Source organism: Passer domesticus, chromosome 9 (assembly GCF_036417665.1).
Source record: "Passer domesticus isolate bPasDom1 chromosome 9, bPasDom1.hap1, whole genome shotgun sequence".
Lineage (NCBI taxonomy): Eukaryota > Metazoa > Chordata > Aves > Passeriformes > Passeridae > Passer > Passer domesticus.
In genome coordinates this window covers 6,812,516-6,835,582 of record NC_087482.1, presented here as the reverse complement: position 1 = coordinate 6,835,582, position 23,067 = coordinate 6,812,516, and the positions used below count along the sequence as shown (strand labels likewise).

General features: G+C 49.8%; 2 protein-coding genes across 2 annotated transcripts in view; one reads left to right on the top strand and one right to left on the bottom strand.

Annotated features, from left to right (window-relative positions):
* Positions 1–23,067, top strand: part of LOC135308315 (IQ motif and SEC7 domain-containing protein 1-like) — a 171,876-nt gene that overhangs the window by 102,916 nt on the left and 45,893 nt on the right. The window lies entirely within an intron of this gene.
* Positions 15,594–19,752, bottom strand: LOC135307089 (uncharacterized). Its single transcript, XM_064431750.1, has 8 exons — positions 19,578–19,752; positions 18,879–18,977; positions 18,329–18,436; positions 17,969–18,040; positions 17,809–17,880; positions 17,622–17,720; positions 17,063–17,170; positions 15,594–15,717 (listed from the first exon to the last, which is right to left on the bottom strand). The coding sequence occupies exons 1-8, from the start codon at positions 19,633–19,635 to the stop codon at positions 15,698–15,700; spliced, it is 636 nt and encodes a 211-aa protein (XP_064287820.1). The 5' UTR covers positions 19,636–19,752; the 3' UTR covers positions 15,594–15,697.

The window sequence follows — 23,067 nt, the reverse complement described above, 5'->3', positions numbered from 1 at the left end:
CAAACAGTCCCTGAAATTCACCAGTATTTGTCAACCACAAGAAGACATCGGACAATCCTGGATGTTGCTTCATGACCTAAAGAAGATCAATAAAATAATTGAAGACATGGGACCTCTTCAGCCTACACTTCCTTCTTTATCAATGATCCCAAAACCCTGGCCTCTTGTTGACATTGATTTAAACTATTGTGTTTTCCACATCCCACTTCATCCCAGTGATGCTCCAAGATTTGTCTTTTCAGTTCCAGTCAGTCATCAATCGAAGAGAACCCATCCAGAGATGCCACCAGAAATCATTGCCTCAAAGAATAAAATAATTGCCTATAATTTGTCAATATTTTGTTGCACAAGTTTTGTCTCCAGGTCAACAGAAGCATCCAAGATCCATTATTCTACACTAGATAGATAATTTGCTCATCACAACTACAATGCAGCCAAGGAGAAAACAAACTCGTGCTAGTGTTGTTACTGAAATCCAAAATACTGGAGATGAAATTTCTATGACCACAACTCAAGAAGTTCCACCCTAGAAGTATCTAGGATGGAAAATGACTGAAAAAACAATACAAAAGATACAGCTCCAGACCAGTATCAGCAACCCACAAAATTTACAACAACTTCTAAGAGAAATCACTTAGGTCAGGACTGATTTGAGAATTACCAGTGATGAACTGAGACCACTTTTTAATTTACTGAGAAGAAGCTGTGACATCAATTCTCCTAAAACTCTAATATCTGAAGCTCTTGCAGGCCTTAACAAAGTCATAGAAGCTCTCCAAAGACGACAAGCTCATCACTGTATTCCAGAAAAGCCTTACTTTTTTGCAATTTTGAGAGAAAAAAATGCAACTTTGTAGCCTCATCTTTTGATGAGACTCCTCTAAGAGAGATCCTTTGTTGATAATAAAACAAGTCTTTCTTCCCTACAAGTTTCCAAAGACTCTTTTTTCAGTTTTAGAGATAATAGCACAAATTGTAATGAAAGCCAGAATAAAATTGTTAAGTTTAGCAGGTCAAGAGTTTACAGTTATCTATTTACCATTGGAGAAAAAAATATCTTAAATAGGCAAAGTAAAATTCTGATGATTTGCAATATGCATTGTTACATTTTCCAAGTATTTGTTGTGTTCATTACCCAGCTCACAAACTATTGCAAGCAAAATTGAGTTGGAGAGAGAAACCTATGTTAGGCAAAGAACCCTTGAACGCAATAACTCTTTTCACTAACAAATCTAGCAAAAGTCACAAGTCAGTCGTAACTAAGTTGAACCAAACAACTAATACTTAAGAATCAGATATTAGAATAGCAGAAGGATCTCCTCAAATTGTTAAGCTTGCTGCTGTAGTTTGGGCTTTTCAGCTCTTTCTACAACCTTTTAATTTAATCACAGATTCTGCTTATGTTGCTAATGTGGTTAAAATATAAGAAAGATCAGTTCCAAAATATGCTATGCTGCTAATGTAGTTCAAAGAATAGAAAGATCAGTTTTAAAGAATGTTAATAATGACACTTTATATCGTTGGCTTTCATGTCTTTATACAACTTTGCAATCTAGAACTAATCCATATTTGATTTCTCACATTAGGGCTCATTCCTTGCTTCCTAGATTTTTAGTGGAAGGAAACACAGGAGCACCAAACCTGACAATGGTCATTTCAAACACTTTACCAAACAATTTTTGAATAAGCAAAACTGAGTCATGCCTTTTTTCACCAAAACGCACAAGCACTTGTGCAAATGTTTGAAATTTCCAAAAGTGAAGCTAAGGCTATCGTCAGTACTTGCACTCACCATCAGCTTGTGCAGCCTCCTGTTTCTACAAGAGCAGTCAACCCACAAAGCTTACAAAGCCTGCAGTTATGGCAAACGGATATCACTAAATATCCTTCCTTTGGTACATTTAAAAATATGCAGGTTTCAGTAGACACGTTCTCTTGCACAGTTTTTACTTCTGCTCGCAAAAGTAAAACAAGTAATCATGCCTGTCAAACTTTTTTGCAAGCTTTTGCTTCATTAAGTGTACCCCAAGATAGAAAAACTGACAATAGTCCTGCATATAGATCTAAAAATTAGCCACATTTAAAAAAATTTAAGTGTTCATCACATCTTTAGTATTCCTCATTTTCCCACAAGTCAAGCAATTATTGAGACAACACATCAAATATTAAAACATATTCTTCATCGACGGAAGGGGGATTAGAGGTCACACCACAGATGAGGTTGAACAAAGCTTTCTATGTTTTGAAGTTTTTAAACAGCTCTGTTGCAGAACCCGATCCCCCAATTTTTAGGCATTTTTCAAATAATAGACAGATAAAACGGAAAGAAAATCCCCCTGTTTTAATTAGAAACCCTGAGACTGGACAAATTGGAGGTCCTTTTTGCTTAATCACTTGGGGCAAAGGGTGTGCTCCTGTCTCTACAGGTGCAGGAATTAAGTGGGTCCCAGCCAAAAACGTCAAACCGTATCGCACCCCAGAACGTGTTGGCAAGTCCAAGACCGTGGAAGCGAGTACGCAGACGTGAGCCCAACAGAGGCATCACGGGCCACGCCTGGCATTCCTTGTTCATCCCTGGAACCTGCAAAGTCTGATTGTATGCTATTTATCAATGTGTCAGTTGTGTGTTTCGTAGAATCTTTTTGGCAAATGCATGGGTTTTGTTTTGTTACATTATAGATCCCCCTACTGGATTTTCAAAGGTGAAATTCTTTTTAAAGGTCAAAAGCAAAGTTTTTAAATTGAGATATATAGGAAGATCTTTTGCCAAAAATATACTCACTAAAAGGATGGAACGAAATTGAGTGATACACTAGTGTTAGTTGGTTTTAATTGTTTCTTGTAGTGGAAATTTGCCTGTAGAACAACTAAAAACAAATGTTTGGGTGACCTTAGCCAAGGCAACAGGCTCAGATATCATATGCTTGTCTAATTCAGAAGCAGAAAACCTGTCCAGTTGGTGTGCCAGTAAAGGATTTGCCTTTGATTGAAAAACAATTTAATAGTAAGCCTAGTGAAATTGACAATGAGAGCAATCCTGTACTGAATTGGAACATTTGGGCCTAGGAACTTCCCAAAGCAGTGTCTGAACCCCAAGAATTAGAAATCCTCGGTTCTTTAACAATGGACTATTGCCTTACGTTGACAGCTAATGACTCACCAGAAGGTGACCTTCCAAAGTACAATGTTAGTCCCCATTATTTTGCATACAGAAATTCAAGTTTTTAGTGTAGTGATTCAGACAGTTGGGATGTGCTTTCCGAGGCTGACCAATGTCCTTGACAATTGCCAAAAGGATATGGGCTCATTTGTGGAGATAGGGCTTGGCAAGGCTTTCCATCACGCCTTGAAGGTGGCCCATGTAGCATTGGCATGCTCACTGTGATAGCACCTACTGCTAAAGCAGTCATTAAGAAGAAACATAGGGGAACAAGATCCGCTCATCACTATGATGAGAATTGTAAGAGTGATTTCATGCCTTAGAATGCTGCCAAAAAGGTTTCAGCAGGTTTGTTTTTACCCCAAATGGCTTCAGCAAGGGCATTGAAACAATGAGATTGAGTTGGATATTGGCTGAGTAAAGAAACTAATGCCACATCCACTGCAATCAGTGATATGCTGACAGATGTTAATAATGTTAGACATGCTACCCTTCAAAACAGAGCAGCAGTGGATTTTCTTTTACTGGCACATGGACAGGGTTGTGAGGAATTTGAAGGATTCTGTTGTATGATCCTGTCAGAGCATTCTGAATCCATCCAAACAGCATACAAAAGCTGAAAGATTTGACAGCTCAAGTTAAAGAAGATGGTCTGTCATAGTTAGATGATTTGTTCCAAGAATGGAGCTTTGCACCTTGGCTAAGGGAACTCTGTAAGATAGGTCTATATGTGCTGAGTGTTTTGGTGGCCATATTAGTAGTGACACCTTGCAGACTTTGGTGCGACAAATGATGGACAAAACTATCAGAGAAGTTTTTATCATACAAGAGAGAAAAGCAGGAAATAGATTTCCACAAAGTTCTCCAAATCTTTCCGAGATGGTAGATGAAGGTATAGCCATAGAAAAAGGTTATGAATTAAAACCTTAGAACAGGCGAGAGTTTTTGAACAATGACTTGTAATTGTTATCAGACATGACTTATGCCCTTTGAACCGACTGGATTTACAGCATTAAAATTGCTGTGTTGTAATATAGCAATACTTAATGTGAGCAAAAAGGAAGCTTTAAGCAAGTAATAAGCAGATATATTAGAGTAACGATACAAAACGCAAGGGAGTTAATAAAGGAGACAGTTAGGAAAGTTTCTTTTTAGTTGAACCAAGAGGGGGAATTGTGGGAATCCATAAAATCTGAGGGTTTTGGGAAAGCTGCAAAAGGCAAGCCTCAGTGACAGCAGAACTGCAATTAGAGCTAAAAAGTAATCATAAGATTTGTCAGCAGAAAAATTGTATAAGAAGTAGGCAAGTAAAGACTTAGAGAGCAATGGTCTATGTATTAACACTTGTCTAGAACAACTCCCTAACCTGCAGAAAAGTCTATCTAGTTGAACATGAGGAAGTTCTAAGCTTAATAATGGAGCTCTGTGCGTTGTATTTTAAGCAGATATTGTATTTGAAATAAGCAAGCATTATTTTAACCAAAGGAATGTGTGCTTATAGTAATTGGATGGAACTAATGTCAATAGGTTTTGCTTTTTGTGATTGGCCAGGAAACTTTTAAAATAAGTTGCAACATTAAGTTCTTGGTCTGCTGCTTGGGATGTGAGATGCTGGCATCTTCCCATGGTCATAACCATATAATGAGACTGATGCTGGAAAATGAAACTGCTCAAGGCACATTCCTGAGTAGTACTGTCCTGTTCGTGATTTCTACATAGATCCAGATCCAGCAATAAGGGGCAGCTGTCCAGCTGGGCCCAACTGTGCCAGCAGCTCCAGCCGTGCTGGGGAGCCTTGCCAGCTCTGGGCCCTGCTGTGCACGAGGGTCCCTGTGTGCCACTGGCAGCTGGGGCCTCAGCCACCTCCTCTCTCCACAGGAGCGCCTCTGCAGCTTCACAAGACCGGCCAAAGGCCTCAGCCATGGAGAACTGGGCCTGTCCTCTTGCATCTCCTTGCCAGTGCCCATTGTCCCTGCCATGGCTGCATGACCAGCTTATTGCTGGGCACATGCTGCTGCCACCACCACCCAGAACAGGAGCCTCTGTCCCCAGAGGTGCTGCTCCTAGTGTCCAGCCAGGACAGATGCTGCGGCCCTCCTGCCAGGGAAGGGCCTGAGCCCAGCAACATCTTTGGGCTTCAGCTCAGGTGTCTGTGAGCTACCACCAGCACTGGCTGAGCTGATTGTCTGGCACAGCCAGGAGGGGCAGCCAGCAACCACATATAGGACTCCTGAGAAAAAGCGACCCCATTTTGTCTTTGATTTACATTTTGACATATTAGAAATTTTAAGAAATATTCAGCATTATTTTTCATAGGAAAAAATCCCCAAATGACTCTTACATTTTTCTGTAGTCCTTCAGGATTTTTCAAATTACTTTTTGAATTAGAAAAATTTAGAACACTTTTACACTTGTAGAATAAAAAATAAAATTGCATTTAATTGGTAACCTTCACTCTAAGAAGAATGAATTCATCACAAGACACCCAGTGTACTGGAGAGACTCTTCTCACTGGAGATTTGTACCTAGTGAAAACAACCAACTTAAAACCTTTTCCCTGATATTTTCTGGGATTTCTGACAGCTCACGTCTCCATCTTCAGAGGCAAAATTTGAGCCCAGTGAGCATCTCCTGCAGTGCAGGAGGGTCTCTGTGTGCCAGCTGCAACTGGGGCCTCAGCCACCTCCTGTCTCAACAGGTGTCCATCTGCAGCTTTACAGGAACGGCCAAACACCTCAGTCTGGGACACCCGTAGCACACATTTCCCATCTCCATGCCCACGCCCGATGTCTCTGTGCCAGCTGCTTTAACAGCTTGTTGCTGTGCAGATGCTGCCTGCAGCCAGACAAGGTCCTCTCCCGTGAAGGCGCTGGCCCTGCTTTCTGGCCCCTACTGAAGGTGGGCAGGGCTTGGCCCAGCTCTTCTTTTGCACTAAAGAGATGGAGCTGTCACCCCAGTGTGCGGGTGGTAGCAGCAGCAAAGCCCAGCCAGGATCAGCACTGGCTGAGCTCCGTGCCCAGGGGCAGCTGGGGATGGCCACGGTGTGGGCAGGCAGGAGCCAGGCAGGGGCTGCTGTGACCTGTGGAGGGTCCCTGGGGAGATGGGGCAGCCCATGCTGGGCATCCCTGGGCTGAGGGCACATTTCCTTCCATGGGACCATCTGGGACTGGACCTCCTCCAGTGGCATGCCCAGGAAAATAGGAAAGACATCAAGAGCATCTCCAGGGACACAGCCTGACCAGCAATGTCAGCAGGTGAAAAATAAGGTTTTTCTGAGCAATGGAACTGTGATAAAGCAAAACAATCAGGGCAGTGCATTCATACAGATGGGGGCACACTCTGGGGGTACAGCTAAGGCCATGAGGTCACAGAAGGGCTCTGGGGTCACAACAGGCTGAGCTCTCAGCAGGCCCTGATGTCACAGAGGTGCCAGAGGTGCCAGAGCCCCGTGGTTGCACAGCAGCACAAGGAGGCAGCAGTCAGTCCCTGAGCACAACTGTTGCGGCAGCAGCGGCGGTGGCAGCAGCGGTGCTGACGTTGGGACAGCGGTGTTGGGACAGCGGTGGCAGCAAGAGCTGCGGGACTGGCGGAGGGCAAGGCAGCATGGCCCTTGCTCTGCGCCTCCTCCTCCTGCTCCTCCTGGCCGCGGCCCTGCCTGCCAGGGCTGCCCAGGCTGCTCCGCTGCAAGCGCGGCGAGCAGGTGAGCCGGCAGCCTGGCTGCCCTTTCCCGGGACAGCGCTCCCTGCTCCCTGGGAAGCGCTGGGGATGGTTTTACCCAGGTCTTCAGGGAATGTTTCCTCTGTGGGAGGGAGAGTGTCCCAAGGGGCCCTGGGTAGCCCCATTTCCCATTCCTGTCCCAGAATGTTACACAGGGCAGGTAAAGAGGGTGGAGAGTGACCAGAGCCTGTTCAGAGCTCCCCAGGCCCCCATGCACCTTTGGCCATGTCCATTCACATCTGGCTCCCATGGCCTTACCAGACACCCTTGCAGTGCCTGGTTCCCTGAGGCAGAAGGGGATCCCAGCACACACAGAAGTGGTTCTGGTGTTTGCCCCCTTCTAGATTTGGATCACAACTTACATGACTTGGAAGTCCTGGTTAATGAGACTTTGAATGGCTTGGAGAATGCTGGAGGCAAGTTCTGCATTTCCGTTTTTACTGGCAGAATAATCAGTGTCCATGTGGATAAAGCTCACTCATGGGCCATTTTTGTTAAGGTTAAGTCAGAGTGGAAAGATTCTAAAAACTTTGCCCTGCTCCCTTCTGGAGCCCTGAGAGATCCCACTGGATCACTGTCAGTGGGAGGAAGCAGCATTTAGCTGTCCATCTTCCTCCTGTGTGCAATGCCAGTGTGTCCTTCCGTGTGCTCTGTGCAGCCACAGAGAAGAGCAGAGAGGGAAGGGGCCGGGCCCAGGGCTGTGCCCCGGGGCTGAGCCTTGTGGGCAGCCTGAGGATCTCCTGCAGTGCCACAGGAGCTCTTCTGTCCTGCCTTTCTTTGCAGCTGAACCTGCTGGTGAAGGTGGTGCAGCTTCCCAGCTCACGTCCGGAACTGAGGCTCTGGGAGATGCTGAGGGTAGGTCAAGTTCTTTCCCCTGGGAGAGCTGCCAGCTCAGAGGCCGAAGCTGGGCCAGGGGGGCATCGCTGCAGGTGCCAGCACAGAACCATGCACGTGTGTGCCCTTGCCCTGCGCGATCCCCTCCCTGCTCCTGCGGCTCAGCGGTGCCCGTGTAGATCAGCAGAGATGGCAGAAGCTTCTGTGGCGGTTTTGTTACAGGTGTGTCTGCAGGGAGGACTTTCCCAGGTCCTTTGGTGGATGTTGCACGCAAGCCCACCTCCCATCACAGGGGTGAGTAGTTTGTTCCAGCTGACCCCACAGGCTGAGCCCTCGTTTTGTGGGATCCTTTCCTGGGAAACGGAAATATTTCTCTTAAGGTCCTCCAAGACGGAAGAAGAAACCTACAGGAGCTCGTACATCCCTGGAGGAATCCAAATATCTGGAAAAACTCCTGAGTGATGTGGACAGCCAGCGTGGTGGGTGCATTTCCCTCATGCTTCCCCTGGGACTCAGCAGCCGGGGGCATTGGCTGCACATGTGGACACACCGTGCCCGGCACAGCGGGAAGGCATCCATGCACCACAGGCCATGCACACCCTAAGATCCCCTGCAATTTCCCAGTCTCTGTGCACATCTGGAGGGGCCGCTCTGTGCAGGAGGGAGGGCCCTGGAGCAGCTCCAAAACCCTGGCCATTCTTCTTATCCATGTCTTTGACAAGTGTTGCCTGGAGCAGAAGGGCACAGCACAGAGGAATTATGGCATGCAGGCTCAGGGGGTTTGGGTACTTAGCAGGCCTGTGCCAAGGGGCAGCAAGGTGCCTGCAGGCTCCAGCTCTGGGGGAAACAGGGAGTGAGAACGTCCTGCCCGTAACCACAGTGCTGCCAGCTCAGCAGTGCAGCACAGCACGGGCTCACGCTCCCCATTGCTCCCACAGATGCAGCCAGCACCTCAACACATTCTGACATCATCTGGAAAAGCATGAGAAGAGTTTTCTGCTGCGGAACACCTTGTTTGATTAAGTTGATGGCCATTGTGGCTGGTGCGGCACTGTGCCTGATGATGTGCTGTGCAGGAATCTGGTATTGCTGGACGAGAAAATGGTGAGTGTTTTGCGATTCTCCACCTCAAACAGCTTCCTTTAAAGGCTGCTCATAGTCAGGGAACATTCCCAGAGAGTCTGCAGTGGAGTTGTGGCCAGTCCATGATTGTCCAAATAACTCTGCTGAGGGTTCTGCTGCTGCCCAGTGCTTCCATTGGCCTCTTAATTGCTGGGGCTTGTCCTGGGGAGCCCTCTGGGGCTGCAGCCAGGGCTGGCTCCCACTGAGGCTGCCTGGCCAAGAGCAGCCCCAGGGGCACAGGGCAGAGGCAGAGGGAGGTGGGGAGGAGAAAGAGCAGGGCCGAGATTGCCCTTGAAAGGCAGAGGCGCTCTGGGGCCCGCTCCTGGCCAGGGACCCTGCCCAGAGCCGTGCCCTGCTGGCCGGGGCCTTGAGGGGCAGCTGTCCAGCTGGGCCCAGCTGTGCCAGCAGCTCCAGCCGTGCTGGGGAGCCTTGCCAGCTCTGGGCCCTGCTGTGCAGGAGGGTCCCTGTGTGCCACTGGCAGCTGGGGCCTCAGCCACCTCCTCTCTTCACAGGTGCTCCTGTGTATCTCCAGAAGACCAGCCTAAAAATAGAGGCAATGACAACCTGACCGTTTATCCCAGGTCTTCACTTCCGCCCCTCTTTGAACTGCCGTGGCTGCATGAGCATCATGAGGCATCCCAAAACCCACCCCTCCTCAACGAGACCCTCTGCCCCTGAGCCCCCTAGTCCTGTTCCCTGGCCAGGACTGAAGGTGGGCAGCCCTTGTCTGCCAGGGCAGGGCTTGGCCCACATTTTATATTTAAATAAAGAAATAGAGTTTTCGCAGCTATGTTTGTGTGGTAGCACCAGCAAAGCCCACCCGACACCAGCACTGGCTGAGCTCCATGCCCAGGAGCAGCCGTGGATGGCCACGGTGTGGGCAGGCAGGAGCCAGGCAGGGGCTGCTGTGCCCAGCGGCGGGGCCCCGAGGGGATGGGGGAGCCCATGCTGAGCGTCCCTGGGCTGAGGGCACATTTCCATCTGGGGGATCATCTGGGCCTGGACCTCAGGGGGCACACAGGGATATTTTCGGGTCCCTGCTGAGGGGTGCAGGGATCCCTCATGAGGCACAAAGGAGTATTGATGGCCTCTCCTAAGGTGTGCAGGGATCCCTCATGTGTTGGGCAGCAGGGTTAAATTTGAGGAGGTTTTTTACTCTTCTCAGCACAGCACAGAGACACTTGGCCGAGGTTTTGCCAAGCTGGGAGAAAGCCTCTTGCAAAGGCTTGGGCCCAGCCTGTGGGCACAGCGGGCGGGCGCAGCCCATCCCCTGGGCCAGTCCGGGCTGCTCAGGCCGGGCCGGGCCGGGCCAGGCTCGGGCCCCGGCAGGGAAGGGCCGCGGCCCTGGGCTCTGCTGAGGCTGCTGAGCTCCGGCCTGCCCTGTGCTGCAGCCCAACACATTGACAGCCATGGCCGTGCCCTGGGCCACCGCAGGCACCCGGGGCTACAGCTGAGGCCGCGCCTTCTCCCACTGAAGGGAGGCTGGCTCTGTTCCCTCGGAGGGCACAGCTTAGCTCCCAGCACCTTTGGGAACCTGCCTGCCGGGGAAGTGCTTGGGGCCAGAGAGTTCCAACCCTTCTCACTGGGAACTGTGTCTGGTGATGTAGGGATTTCAAATTTTTTTCCCTCTAAATTTGTGTCCTGGCAGAGGGTTAAGTTTGGTTGCTCTCAGTAGGGCGCTTTTCTTCTTGGCAGTCAGTGGGGCTTCAATGCAGCCACGGTTGAAGGAGGATCTCTGGCTGCTTGGGCCATGGTTGTGGGACACCTTGGCTTCATCCTTCCTTTGGCTGTTATTTGCACTGGTGCTTGTGCAGGCATTTTACAGTAACTGGCTTCAGTTTGTTCCTCTTGTACCAAAAACCGAGAATAAACCTCTTTAACACCACTGTAGTATTAAGAGGCAGGCCTTACTTTCTTGACTTGCTGGATGCACAGGCCATTGGCATCACAGTGCCTTCTTGGTGGGGTCTTCAGATACCCTGGTGGTCACTGGAGAAGGAAGCTGAATTTTCTGGGAAAAAGATAGTTTCCCATGTGTGGAAAAGAATAACCTGTCACTTCCCCATCCCTTTCTATACAAAGTGATACAGGCAAGTGCATTCATCTATCTCTATCTGCCTTGTCTATCTATCTATCTATCTATCTATCTATCTATCTATCTATCTATCTATCATCTATCTATCTATCAACTATCTATCTTAATAATCTATTGTGGTGTTGCATTTTATTCAAATGGTATGCTCTGTCTCAAAAATGTAGCTCTTGAAAATATATGGTTTATTCCAAGCTCTGTTCCTCCCCTGAAGTCCCATGAATCTACAATCCCATTTGCCCAAACCTTATTTCGCACCTACATTGAATTTCCCTCTTAAGCTGTGCGAGGAAGACCAGATTCTCTCATGGCCCATCTCTCCCCTAGGCTCGCCCTCTCTCCCCCTCTCTTTCCCTTTCCCCCTTCTCCCTCAGAAACCATGTTACTCCCGGGGCTGGGACCCCCAAGAAACCCTCATCTAATCAGCACCCTCAGAAGCCGTGTGGAGTCTCCTTGCGTGCCTGCTGCTGCCAGCCAACTCACAGCTCAGGGGGCCCTCCGGGGACTCCCTGGGGAGCTCCCCTCAAAGGAACTGCTACAATCCATGAAATATTTCTATGCATGATATTTTGTTTATTCGTAAATTATGACACATCTCTTGAGAGCTGGAAAAGAATACCATCCATCTTTGATATAGAAAAGCTTGGGTGTAGGAGCAGAGATGATCTGTGATTTCCTTCTTGCTAGACATATGCTGGCTTGTTTAGATTGACTTTCAGCTGAAATCCTACAAAGCTGGAAAATGACTGGTGGCCATCACTCTGATATCCTTAAAAGCCCTTTTTTCATTTTAATTTTTTTCATCTATGGTGGCTGGTAAATACCTTTCTTCCTTAAGCTATGTGCAGGCAATATTGGAGGTAGAAAATAACATAACACGGCATATTTTAGATACTTGATAGTTTCCTTGTGAAATTTTATGGCAGTATCTCCTGCCTCACAGCTAAAGCAGCAGGTCAGCTACTGAGCACAACTTACTGCATAGCTGCAGCTCATGTTTCTACAGTGGAAGTGGCTTTTTGTTCTTCTGCATGGGTATGAAACACTACCAATTGAAAGGTTGATTACAGAGCAAAGAGCCTTGTTTAGTGTAGCCTGGACTTTGGGAAGGTGGTGTCTGTTAGATGAATACCCAGCAAACTACCTAAGTTATTTTTCGTGACTACTCCCTCGTGATTTTGGCCTGGCTTCTTTAGGAGATTCTGTTTTCATTTAGAAATAGCATAGTGGAGCCAGTGCTGCCTCAGGACAGGTGGAGCTGGGACAAATGGCTCATTGATTTGGGTCTCAACAAAAAGCCACCTGAGCTCCTCATGACAGCAACCCCACGGACTGGTAACGGATCCATTAAAACTAACTCATCACAGAGCTTTTAACTTGAGGCTCTGACATATGGAGCTTGCTCAGTTCTGCCATGGAGGAAGGGAGTTTGAAGACAAAGAGGTTTAGCAAGGAGATCCATGTACAACAAAAGTGCTTCTATTTCAGCAAATGAAGTATCTTAGGATGTAAACCCTAATCCATACTCCAGTCTTATTCCTCCATTACCCAAATTCTTGGTCTTAATTCCTTTGTCAGTAGGAAAATATGACAGGGAAATGTAGATCCTCCTTTCCTTCTTCAGCTGGACAGCTTGTAACCTTGTCTTCTCCCACAGACAGGAGCAGACAAACGTGAATCTTGTCATGAAACCATACTTTGGAAAGTTTGCCCTGTGTTTGTTTTTGCCCTGAAGTAACTGAGATTCACTGGAGTATTTACAAGCCATAAATGATGGATTTATTGGGGTTGCTAGAATCTTTCATATTTTATGACTTTTCTGCTGCACAAGAGCCTGGCACTTGCACAACTCTTGCTCCATGCACTTCTCCAGTGCTTCTTGCACAGTATCTTTGGGAAGCACTCAGGAAAAGCGCCATGTTCATGTGTGGTTTGTGGAGCCCACAGGACAGGGAAATGTCTTTGCAGTGGGCACTGCCTTTTATTCCAAGGTGTAGAAGGATTCTTGGCTGAACAATGCCATGATATTCCCCTTTGGGAATTGGACAGCCCTGGTCTGCAGATTACAGAGTTACTCTGAAAACCATGTACCGTCCTCAAACAGGAACAAGATAGACCATGTACTGTCCTCAAATAGATGCAACAAGGAAGAATGAGCATTGTGCCAGGATGAAACCAAATGGGCCAAGCACGTCGTGGGAGCTGCTCATTTGGCACACCTTAGCTAAAGATGCTTATAGTGTGACAACCAATCAGTAATTAAGATGTATGTGTGAATATAGCTACTTAACCAATCAGCATTAAGCATTAGTGGCAGGAGACAGTGTATAGAGGAGGATAACTATGTCAAAGTTGCTTAATAAAGGAGAACGACATGTAGCCACATTGGCTGTGAGTGTCGTTACTCAGCCGACTCTCCGTGGGACCCTCCTCACCAAGGAATTGTCTTTGCTGTGGGCACTGCCTGTTATTCCAACACCTGTGTCATTTATTCTACTGGAATCCTTGTGAGAAAGGTTGTTCTTCACCACCAAGATTTTTAGTTGACATTTTTGATCTCAAACAGCCCAAAGTTTTCCATCTCACAGGTTTCTGATGCTGGTTTTTCCTTTCCAGTCTGTTGTTGGCCAAGGAAGATGCTGCTTAGATTCTGCAGGCCCCCATACATGGGTACTGTTATAGGTAAAAATCGATCCAGCCAATTTAATAAAAATAAAATATAAATTTATTCACAACCGATATACAGTCCCGACAGCCAACAATCAAGGACAGCACCGACCCCGGGATGGAAGCTGGGTGAACACAGATCCACCTTCTATCACACCCAATCCCCCCTGTTCACCAATGCTGCTTGGCAGAATCCTTTCTTATACTCTTTTTCTAACCCGTGGCAGAGTCCCTTTGTCTTTCCTCAGGGTTCTTCACATTCATGATGCCTCTATTCTCCGTCCTGTGCTGGACAAAACCTTGTCCGGGAACTGATGTGTATCCACTCTTTGGTTACCGGAATCCCGTATGCAGATGTATGTCCTTGATGGTCCCCTCTGTCTAAGATGAACATCTCCATGGGCCATCATCGCTGGGCCTCCTCCTGTTCACACCAGTGAGAACGACAATCTCCTGTGCCGGCTGGGGTCACTTCCTATGTTAATGACACTCCTCCTACCCGACTGCCAGCTGCGGTTTGCTCACCCTGTGAAGCAATCCCCTCTTCCCTTGCTACTGTGATTTCAAGGCTTGATATTTTATTCTTATATATATATATATATTCTCTCTGCACAAATTACCATAATACACATAACAATTACCAAGATGAAAATTCTTCAGTTCTCCACAGCAGCCCAGTTATCCACAGGAGGGCCATCCATGAGCAGCTCCAAAAATCCAAGGGATTCTTACAGATGAATTTCTGTCCCTCAGGAAGGCAGGGTAGGTCTGAAGTAAAGGGTCTGACCCTGCACCCACCTTTGCATGGCAGCAGCTGTCCCACACTTTGTGCAAGGCACAAAACATGTGCCACTCTTAATTCAGCACTGGCTTAGTCAGTCTTATAAAGTTCTAATAAAAGCTCCGACTGGGCAAAAAATTATTTGTATTTTAGTTCTTTGGGGGTTTTGGGTTTTTTGGTTTGGTTTTTTGGGGTTTTTTTTGGTGTTTTTTTTTTTTTTTGTTGTTAGTTGTTGTTTGTTTTGGTTTTTTTGGGTTTTTTTTCATGGTTCTTTGCTTTGGCGCTCAAAAATCATGCAGGAAGAGGCAGATTTTCTGTTCAACTTGCCTGTCAGTATGCAGGGGGCATGAAAAGAAGGTCAGTTTTTCACCAGCTGGTTAAGGAGCTCTAAAAGCAATTGTGCTGTCCCTAATCAGGGGGTGGGGGCACTGCTAACAGCCTGGATTGTCCCCACCTGTGTTTCCCTCCTTACCAAAGTGCTGTGTAGATCCAGAGCCTTGTGCCTTGGCCCAATGGTGCAAAAATCCCTCCAACATCCCTCAGATTGCAAAAATAAAGGCTTTGTGCTCATTAAGATGAAAAGCTGTATGGGTGGCCTGTAGCTAATGTTCTTTTGTTGCCTGGACCCCAGTCAGTGCTCACACCTAAATGACTGACCAGCCCCAAGCTGCTCTAAAGTTTTAATCAAAGGCACTGAAGCTCTGTTGAGTGCAAATTCTCCAGGAAAACAAGCACAGGAACTTGGATAATGTTGGTGGCAAAAGCATATTACAGAATGGTACCAATTCCAGCCTTTATTTTGCCTTCTTTTGCTGCCATGCATCAAACTGGGTCAGACTCATCACTGACCTGGGTTCTTCCAGGATGGGGTGTGCAAGGATGATCCCTCAGCTCATGTGTGGACCTGGTGTGCACCAGGCCAGAGACGTGACTGTCATCCATAGCCAGCCCCTGTCTGCCAAGAGAACAGGGAGCTGCAGCTCTGAGGAATTCAGGGGTGAGGCAGCAAACAGCCCAAATGCCTAGTTTATATCAGTTACTGGTCAGGAGTATTAACTGCTGAGAGATTTTTATCTTCCTGCTTAGAGGTGGAATAAAAGAACCCTGGCAGTTTGCTTTAGCTGTGAAGAGACTCTCTTCAACAGGTTCCAGCTCTGCTGCTTGTTTCAATTAAAAGCAGAGCCAAACTCTTCTGTTGGTCACATCAAACCAACATAAGTTTCAGGAGTCTGTGAAAGACATTAGAGGGTCAACATTATTTTATTTTATTATACTTACAGTCTTCTAATTCAGCCATGGGATACTTAGGCCATCACTGACTATATCAAATAACGGGAAAAAGCACTGGAAAAGAAGTTTTATTACAACTAAGTTTTAAAATCTAATGAATGAATTTCATAACAACAACTATCTAGTAAGAATACAGTAATTTAAACATCTCAAAGCTCTTTGATAATGGAGCCCTGAACCCCAGTCATGTGCAGTGCAGCCTCAGCTGTCCCTTTGAGGCCAGAGAACTGCCAAGGCTCAGGGCTGGGATGAGCCTTCGTCCAAAACCAGCTCCAAGATTGATTGGGAATCAATCCAGAGCAGGGCTCACACAAAGAGCAAAGTCTCAAGGCCAAAGCCAAACCTTCATCATGTTGGATTTGTTTTCACACTGATCTGGAGCAAATTTGCCTGACCTGCAACACCACTCTTACTGTAAAACTTTACATGAGGTACTAAATAAGCACTGTCCTGTCCTGTCCTGAGCTGTGCTGCCCAAATGCTGTGGAGAACTTGCTCTGCCTCTGCCCCGTGCCCCTGGGGCTGCTCTTGGCCAGGCAGCCTCAGTGGAAGCCAGCACTGGCTGCTGCCCCAGCGGGCCCCCAGGACAAGGCCCAGCAATTGAGAGGCCAATGGAAGCACTGGGCAGCAGCAGAACCCTCAGCAGAGATATTTGGACAGCCATGGACTGGCCACAGCTCCACTGCAGCATGACTCCCAGTGAGGCTACCTATGCAGGAGCAGAGTTATAAGAAAACTGTGGAGAAAAATCAACAACTGACTGTCTGAGCCCGTACAGTTTGCGAATGCCAAGATAGCAGCCTATCAGCACAAGTGGCACAGTGAACACTGTCACCACTGTGCCTATCATGCAGGTCCTGAACACATCCTGGGGGCAGACAATTCTTGGGAAGCGCACTGGATCCGGGGCATATATTCCTGTTTCATTGATAACGTCTGTGGGAGCAATGGGGAGCGTGTGCCCGTGCTGTGCTGCACTGCTGAGCTGGCAGCACGGTGGATACGGGCAGGACGTTCTCTGTTTCCCCCAGAGCTGGGGCCTGCAGGCACCTTGCCGGCCCTTGGCACAGGCTGTGCCAGCCAACAAAGCCAGGCAGGCCGGGAGGAGAGCCCGGGGGCAGCGCAGCTGCTTGGGCAGTGGCTGCTGCCAGGGACACGGGCCAAAGCCATCCCTGAGCAGCCACTGCCACCCCTGGCCCTCCCTGCCCCGTGACAGCTCCCCCAGCCCCAGGGGACAGGCTCAGGCTCTGTCAGGAGGCATGGGAATCCTTGCACTCCCCCTCTGCCCTTTCCCCACCATTGCCACCCTGTGCAGCTGCTCCCAGGTTTTGGGACGTGTCTCCCAGGGAATGGGCCCAGCAGGACTGCTGAGCCTGACTGAGCCTGGCAGAGCAATCACCTTCTGTGGCACTGTCTGGCATCTCCTCCCTTTGTGCATCGGTGGCTGGCACTGATCCATCGTTTCCTCCAGGAAGTGCTGCCTTCCGTAAAGCTTTTTGGTCCATATCTGGAGAAAGGAAAAAGGACAGCTGGATCTGGTGGAACCATTCCCCATTAGGGTGGTGGCATCTTTAGGAAACACTAAATGTCAAAGGTATGGATAAGTATCAGGGAAAGGCCAAGGCTCTTGGGGCTGCTCCAGGGCCCTCCCATCTCCAAATAGTTGCCTTTCCAGATCTACCCAGAGACCAGGAAATTGCAGGGGATCTGAGGGTGGGCATGGCCGTGGTGCAGTTTGGGCTCCCTGCCAGCTGATGCCAAATGCCTTCCTGCAGAGGCTGGGCAGATGCTGCAGGCAGGCCAGGCTGGGAAACAGCCCTGCAGGATGTGAAAGCAGCAGCGGGGCAGCGAGGCTGCCATGGATGCCTTCCTGCTGTACCGGGCACGGCGTGTCCAGATGTGCAGCCAAAGCCCCCAGCTGCTGACTCCCAGGAGAAGAATGAGAGAAATGCACCCACCACGTTGTCTCTCCAGTCCAGTCAAGATTTGGTCTGCTTGGTTGGATTCCTCCAGGGACTCACTCTGTTTTGTAGTTTTTTTCCTCCCTCTCAAAGGACCTTAAGAGAAATTATTTCCATTTCTCCAGAAGTGGATTCCACAGAACCAGGGCTCATCCTGTGGGGTCAGCAGGCACACACTACTCACCCCTGCGATGGGAGCTGGGCTTGTGTTCAGCAACCAGACCTGGAGCTTGAAAAGTCCTCCCTGCAGACACACCTGGAACTCAACAGCCACAGAAGCTCCTGTCACCTGGTTCCTGACAGTTTGTCAATGATTATTCTCTGAGGGGAAGTTGAGAACTTACCTGCAGAGGCTCCCAAGGGTTCCAAACCATCTTCCATCCCAGCTGCTGGAGAACCTATCCCAGCACCCTCACCTAGAAAGGGAGCATAGATCAGACCCATTTCCATGGTGTGCTGGGATCCCCTTCTGCCTTTGAGAACTGGGCACTGCAAGGGGGTCGAGTAAGACTGTGAGATCCAGATGTCAGTGGACAAGGCCAAAGCTGCACAAGGGCCTGGGGAGCTCTGGACTGGCTCTGGTCACTCTCCACCCTCTTTGCAGGCCCTGTGCAACATCTCTGGAGGGACAGGCACTGACACAAAGCAGCAGAGAGGGCAGCTCAAGCCTCAGCAAGGCTCAGGCCCAGAGGCACAGCAATTACCTCCTGGGCCTGTGCCTGGCATCGCCTCCCTTCCTGCAGCAGAGGCTGCCAATGAGCCACTGCTTCCTCTGGAAAACTCAGCCTTCAGCACAGCCTTTCGTTTCATCTCTGCAGAAAGAAAAGGGAACCGTTGGATTAGGTGCAGATGTTCCCCTTTCTGGGAGTTGGAATCTTCAGGAGACAATACTGGTCAAACTGATGAATAATGATCTGGTAATCATAAAAACTTTTGGGATTGGACAGGGCACTCTCTTGTCCAAACAGCTGCCATTCCTGATCTGCCTGGTGACCGGGAAATTGCAGGGCATCTCAGCCCAATGGTGCAGTTTGGGCAGCCTGTCAGCTGATGCCAAATGCCTTCCTGCAGGGGCTGGGCAGAAGCTGCAGCCAGGCCAGGCTGGGAAACAGCCCTGCAGGGCGTGAAAGCAGCAGCGGGGCAGCGAGGCTGCCATGGATCCCTTCCTGCTGTGCCGGGCACGGCGTGTCCAGATGTGCAGCCAAAGCCCCCGGCTGCTGAGTCCCAGGGGCAGCATGAGGCAAATGCACCCACCACGACGTCTCTCAAGGTCACTCAGCATCTTGTCCAGAAGTTTGGCTGCCTCCAGCGACTTGCTGTCTCCTGCGTTTTGGTTCATCCATCTAGGAAGACCTTAATGGAAAGTGATTCAATTTCTCCTTCAGGCCCGAGTGGCAGTGAGTGCACCTGGGTGACTGGTGCCCTCCAAGGCATTCCCTCAGACCTGCCTCCCACTCAGGAGCAGGGGCAGGGGGACCTCGTGCCTGCAGTGGCCCCACACTGGGATGGAAGGAGCCCCTTGCGGGGCAGTCGTGGCAGAAAGGACTCCCTGGAGCTGCCAGCAGCTCTAAAGCCAGCCCCGGGCAGAGCCAGGGCTTGGCAGTGGCAGCAGGAGCAGCTCAGGCTCCCAGGGGCCGGCAGAGGAGCTGCAAAAGGCTCAGCCATGGGGCACAGCCCTGGGCCCGGCCCCTTCCCTCTCTGCCCTTCTCCCTGGCTGCACAGAGCACATGGAAGGACACACTGACATTGCACACGGGAGGAAGATGGACAGCTAAATGCTCCTTTCTGCAACAGATAGCAATCCTGTGGGATCACTCAGGGCCTCAGTGGGGAGCAGGGCAAATTTTGGAGATTCTTTCAGTCCTGAGATTATGTTAAGGGAAATGCCACTTGACTGAGCTCTTGCTGCCTGGACAGAGAGTATTTTCTCTGAAAGGCTCACAGAGAACTTACCTCCAGCATTCTCCGGGGGTTTCAAGTCATTATCCGATAGGGCATCCAGATAGTCCATGACGCCATCCCAGTCTAGAAGGGAGCAAAGATCAGAACCATTTCCATGATGTTCTGGGATCCCCCTCTGCCTTAGGGAACTGGACACTGCAAGGGGGTCGGGTAAGGCTGTGGGAGCCAGATGTCAGTGGACAAGGCCAAAGCTGCACAGGGGTCTGGGGAGCTATGGAATGGCTCTGGTCACTCTCCACTCTCTTTGCAGGCCCTGTGCAACATCCCTGGAGTGGTGGCTGGAGGAGCCCAGGCCCCGTGGGGGCTCTCTCACTCCCACAGAGGAAACCCTCCCAAAAGCCCTGGGCAAAACCATCCCCAGCACTTCCCGGGGAGCAGGGAGCGCTGTCCCAGGAAAGGGCAGCCAGGCTGCCGGCTCACCTGCTCGCCGCGCTTGCAGCGGAGCAGCCTGGGCAGCCCTGTCAGGCAGGGCCACGGCCAGGAGCAGCAGGAGTAGGAGGCGCAGAGCAAGGGCCATGGTGCCTTGCCCTCTGCCAGTCCCGCAGCTCTTGCTGCCACCGCTGTCCTGTCACCGCTGTCCCAACACCAACACCGCTGCTGCCACCGCCGCTGCTGCCGCAACAGTTGTGCTCAGGGACTGACTGCTGGCTCCTTGTGCTGCTGTGCAACCACGGGGCTCTGGCACCTCTGGCACCTCTGTTACCTCAGAGCCTGCTGTGACCTCAGCCTGTTGTGACCCCTGAGCTTGCTGTGACCTCATGGCCTTAGCTGTACCCCCAGAGTGTGCCCCCGTCTGTATGAACGGATTGCCCTGAATGTAAATGTTTTACTTCATCAATGAGCCATTACTCAGCAAAATTTGTGTTTTTCCTACTGACATTGCTGGTCAGGCTGTGTCCCTGGAGATGCTGTTTATGGCTTTCCTCTTTTCCTGGGCATGCCACTGGAGGAGGAAAAGTCCTAGGTGGTGCCAAAGAAGGAAATGTGCCCTCAGCCCAGGGACGCTCAGCATGGGCTCCCCCATCCCCTCGGGGCCCCGCCGCTGGGCACAGCAGCCCCTGCCTGGCTCCTGCCTGCCCACACCGTGGCCATCCACGGCTGTTCCTGGGCATGGAGGTCAGCCAGTGCTGGTGCCGTGTGGGCTTTGCTGCTGCTACCACCCGGACACTGATGGGTGACAGCTCCATCACTTCATTGCATCACAAGATCTGGGCCAAACCCTGCCCTGGAATGGGAGTAGGTGGTGTGGCATGGAGGCTCTTTCAGTGTCATTTGGAGGGCTGCTCTGAGCATTTTGGGCAATCAGGAGGGGGTGGTCTCGGCTGGGTATGGAAGGTGCTGAACTGGTTCTGGGTTGCTGCATAGGTGGAGATGGAATGGGAGGGGGTGGAGGCATCTTGAAAATCCCCATGGGTAGCGGAGGCGGCTCAGGGATTCCTATAGGGAGTGGAGGTGGCACTGGGATTTCCACAGTGATAGGCTGATTTCCTCTTCTAGGCCAGCTGTTCTGGGGTTGTCCACTGAGGGCTTTTCATGGGGCTACCCAGGTTCTTATCACTGCTGGAGGAGCTACTTAAGTTATCTGGGTATGAGGTCCAGCCACTGCCCTTCAGTTGCAGTCCAGAGGCGCTCCTGTGAAGAGAGGAGGTGGCTGAGGCCCAAGTTGCCAGTGGCACACAGGGACCTTCGTGCACAGCAGGGCCCAGAGCTGGCAAGGCTCCCCAGCACGGCTGGAGCTGCTGGCACAGCTGGGCCCAGCTGGACAGCTGCCCCTCAAGGCCCCGGCCAGCAGGGCACGGCTCTGGGCAGGGTCCCTGGCCAGGAGCGGGCCCCAGAGCGCCTCTGCCTTTCAAGGGCAACCTCGGCCCTGCTCTTTCTCCTCCCCACCTCCCTCTGCCTCTGCCCCGTGCCCCTGGGGCTGCTCTTGGCCAGGCAGCCTCAGTGGGAGCCAGCCCTGGCTGCAGCCCCAGCGGGCCTCCCAGGACAAGGCCCAGCAATTGAGAGGCCAATGGAAGCACTGGGCAGCAGCAGAACCCTCAGCAGAATTATTTGGACAACAATGGACTGGCCACAACTCCATTGCAGCCTCCCTGTGAATGTTTCCTGTCTGCATTAGATCTTCATAACAAGCTGTTTCAGGAAAAGATGAAGAAAACACTCACCATTTTCTCTTCCAGTAAAAATGAATTTGGACCCAGCATAAGATGAAGATAAACTCCAAAAAAAGCAGGCCTGCCATTACCCCTGCCCAGCAGCCTGCTCCCTTCCAGAAGCCCCTTCCGAAGCCATTCTGGGCATCAGGAAGACGTGTTGTGGTGCCGGCTGCATCTGTGGGAGCAATGGGAAGCGTGAGCCCGTGCTGTGCTGCACTGCTGAGCTGGCAGCATGGTGGATACGGGCAGGACGTTCTCTGTTTCCCCCAGAGCTGGGGCCTGCAGGCACCTTGCCGGCCCTTGGCACAGGCTGTGCCAGCCAACAAAGCCCAGCAGGCTGGGAGGAGAGCCCGGGGGCAGCGCAGCTGCTTGGGCAGTGGCTGCTGCCAGGGACATGGGCCAAAGCCATCCCTGAGCAGCCACTGCCACCCCTGGCCCTCCCTGCCCCATGAATGCTCCTCCAGCCCCGGGGGACAGACTGTCAAAAAGTCCACAGCCAGCAAAAAGATTGTCCCAGGAATTGTGTCCTGCTTTTGCTCCCTGCACTTGGTTCCAGAAACATCCCTCAGACTGCTGTACATGCCCACACATGATCTGATCAGCCCCTATGCTTTTCCACTCTGCTCTCAGAAATTTTGCAACAAATCCACAAATAAATTCGAGGTTACATCTGTGAATTGCACACTACAGTTTCCTTCATTTTTCCCAATACCTGGAAGTTTCTATATTTAGTAATGCCCTTGAGGATCTCTGATAATTTTCAGTATTTGGGATTTTTTGTATTGAGAGAGACGATACAGCCTAATTCATTTTAGTTTTTGCAGGTCTGGGTTTTTCCTCAGCATGATGGTTTACTTATTATCTACATGTAAACTTGTTTTTATTTATGGTTTTTTTTGGTTCACCAAGGAATTATTTTCACAATCTGACATTCACTTCTTAGTTAATGTTCCGTAGAAGAACAATTTGGACTGTCTTTTTATAGGAATATAAAGATCTCAGAAAGCTGTATTTTTAATTTTGAGGACACTCTTTCTGCCCACTCCCACCTATAACAGTGATCGTTTTTGAAACATCTCTGAGGACATGTGGAGTTATTTGAGAAATGCTTGGCTTAACCTGGGTATTGGATTATTATTTTCAGTGCTATAAACCTACATTGCTTCAAGGTTCACACCACGGTCCTGATTTGTGGCTCAATGCATGGATGCCTGCCTGAATTAAAAGAATGTTTGTGAGGCAGCTGAAGAGCTTAGACCTCAGAGATTAAAATTCCTGGGAGGAGGAGGTGGAGGAAGAAAGGATAAAATCCTGATTCAAAGGGTTTT

What these genes read in the sequence shown, in the direction of transcription:
- LOC135307089 (XM_064431750.1), bottom strand. Translation starts at nt 19,635, where the DNA reads ATGGACTATCTGGATGCCCTATCGGATAATGACTTGAAACCCCCGGAG. An exon ending in TGACCTTGAGAGACGTCGTG is followed by an intron (nt 18,437 to 18,878) that starts GTGGGTGCATTT and finishes TTCTTTCTGCAG; the next exon opens with AGATGAAACGAAAGGCTGTG. An exon ending in GCCAGACAGTGCCACAGAAG is followed by an intron (nt 15,718 to 17,062) that starts GTGATTGCTCTG and finishes CTTCTTTTCCAG; the next exon opens with TGCTTTTTCCCGTTATTTGA.